This window comes from Cyprinodon variegatus, unplaced genomic scaffold (genome assembly GCF_000732505.1).
Source record: "Cyprinodon variegatus isolate N-32 unplaced genomic scaffold, C_variegatus-1.0 Scaffold1923, whole genome shotgun sequence".
Classification (NCBI taxonomy): domain Eukaryota; kingdom Metazoa; phylum Chordata; class Actinopteri; order Cyprinodontiformes; family Cyprinodontidae; genus Cyprinodon; species Cyprinodon variegatus.
In genome coordinates this window covers 12,875-14,241 of record NW_015152376.1, presented here as the reverse complement: position 1 = coordinate 14,241, position 1,367 = coordinate 12,875, and the positions used below count along the sequence as shown (strand labels likewise).

General features: G+C 41.4%; 1 protein-coding gene across 1 annotated transcript in view; it reads left to right on the top strand.

Moving 5' to 3' along the window:
• The first annotated feature begins 361 nt into the window (after window positions 1-361).
• Window positions 362-1,367, top strand: part of LOC107104854 — a 2,490-nt gene continuing 1,484 nt past the window's right edge. The window contains exon 1 of the mRNA XM_015404972.1: window positions 362-1,335. Within this exon, the coding sequence (XP_015260458.1) occupies window positions 450-1,335 (886 nt within the window). The 5' untranslated portion in view covers window positions 362-449. The remainder of the gene's footprint in view (window positions 1,336-1,367) is intronic.

Below are 1,367 nucleotides of genomic sequence, written 5' to 3'. Positions count from 1 at the left end.
CGAGGCACGTGACGTCGCCCGGTACGGCGGAGCCGGGACCCCACCCTGGAGCCAGGCCTGGGGTTGGGGTTCGTCGGTGAGTGCCTGGTGGTCGGGTTCTTCCTCACGGGACCCGGCCGGGCCCAGCCCGAAGGAGCGACGCGAGGCCATCCCCCAGTGGGCCCACCACCTGCAGGGGGAACCATGAGGGACCGGTACAAAGAGGATTGGGCGGCAGCCAGAGGCGGAGACCTCGGCGACCTGATCCGCGGGCACTTAAACTGGCTAGAAGGAAACAGTTGAGGGCAAATTATTGGACTAATTTACAAAGTCAAAAAGAAACACATCCAACAAAAACAATATTAAGTTGGGAAAGCAGTAAAATTAAAAAGGAGGTATTTAGTAAGGGAATTATTCAGATAATCAAGGAGTTAGAACTCAATAATTGGGACGTTAGTCTAACTGTTTTAATGCCAGCTATACCATCATGGTTACTACCTCAACCCAGTGTTGATCTTTCTTTATTAAAGAAGATAAATTCAAGAAATAACATGTTTAGTATACAAACTTATGTGAACACTTTGATTCATGAGAGATATGGGTATTATGTACATATATTCACTGATGGGTCAAAAAATCCAGAGAATGGAAAAACAAGTTGTGCTTTTTACATTCCTGAATTAAAAGTTAAGGTGTTTAAAAGATTAACTGATCATTTGTCGATTTATACAGCAGAAATTATGGCAATCATGTTGGCATTATACTGGATAGAGGAAGTCAAACCCCTGAGAATACTAATATGTTCAGATTCAAGTGCAGCATTGACTAGTCTTAAAAATACGTTATCTAAATGTAGGGAGGATATTATGTTAGAAAATTTATTATCATTATACCGAGTACGTAATCTGGGGATTGATGTTCAGTTTTTATGGATTCCAGCACATAGTGGCATTAAAGGGAATGAGATGGCAGATTCGTTAGCTAAGAAGGGGTTGACGATAAATGGGGTAGAAGTAAAAGTACCAATTAGCAAAACAGAAATCAAATCGTACATACGAAGCAAAATTAAGGTACAGTGGCAAAAATTATGGGATAATGGAAATAAAGGAAGACATTTATATGGGATACAGCAAAAGGTGGGAGAAGAAGAGCCTCTTGGGAAGAGCAGGAGAGAACAGGGGATGTTTAGTAGAATTAGGCTAGGGCACACGAGGCTAAATGCATCACTGCATGTTATTGGGAAGCATCCAACAGGAAAATGTGACATGTGTAGTCAACCAGAAACCATAGAACATGTGCTGTTTGAGTATATTAAATATGCAAGTCAAAGAATAGATTTAAGGAAAGGACTGGAACATGAAGGAATCAAACAACTGGACATTAAAAAT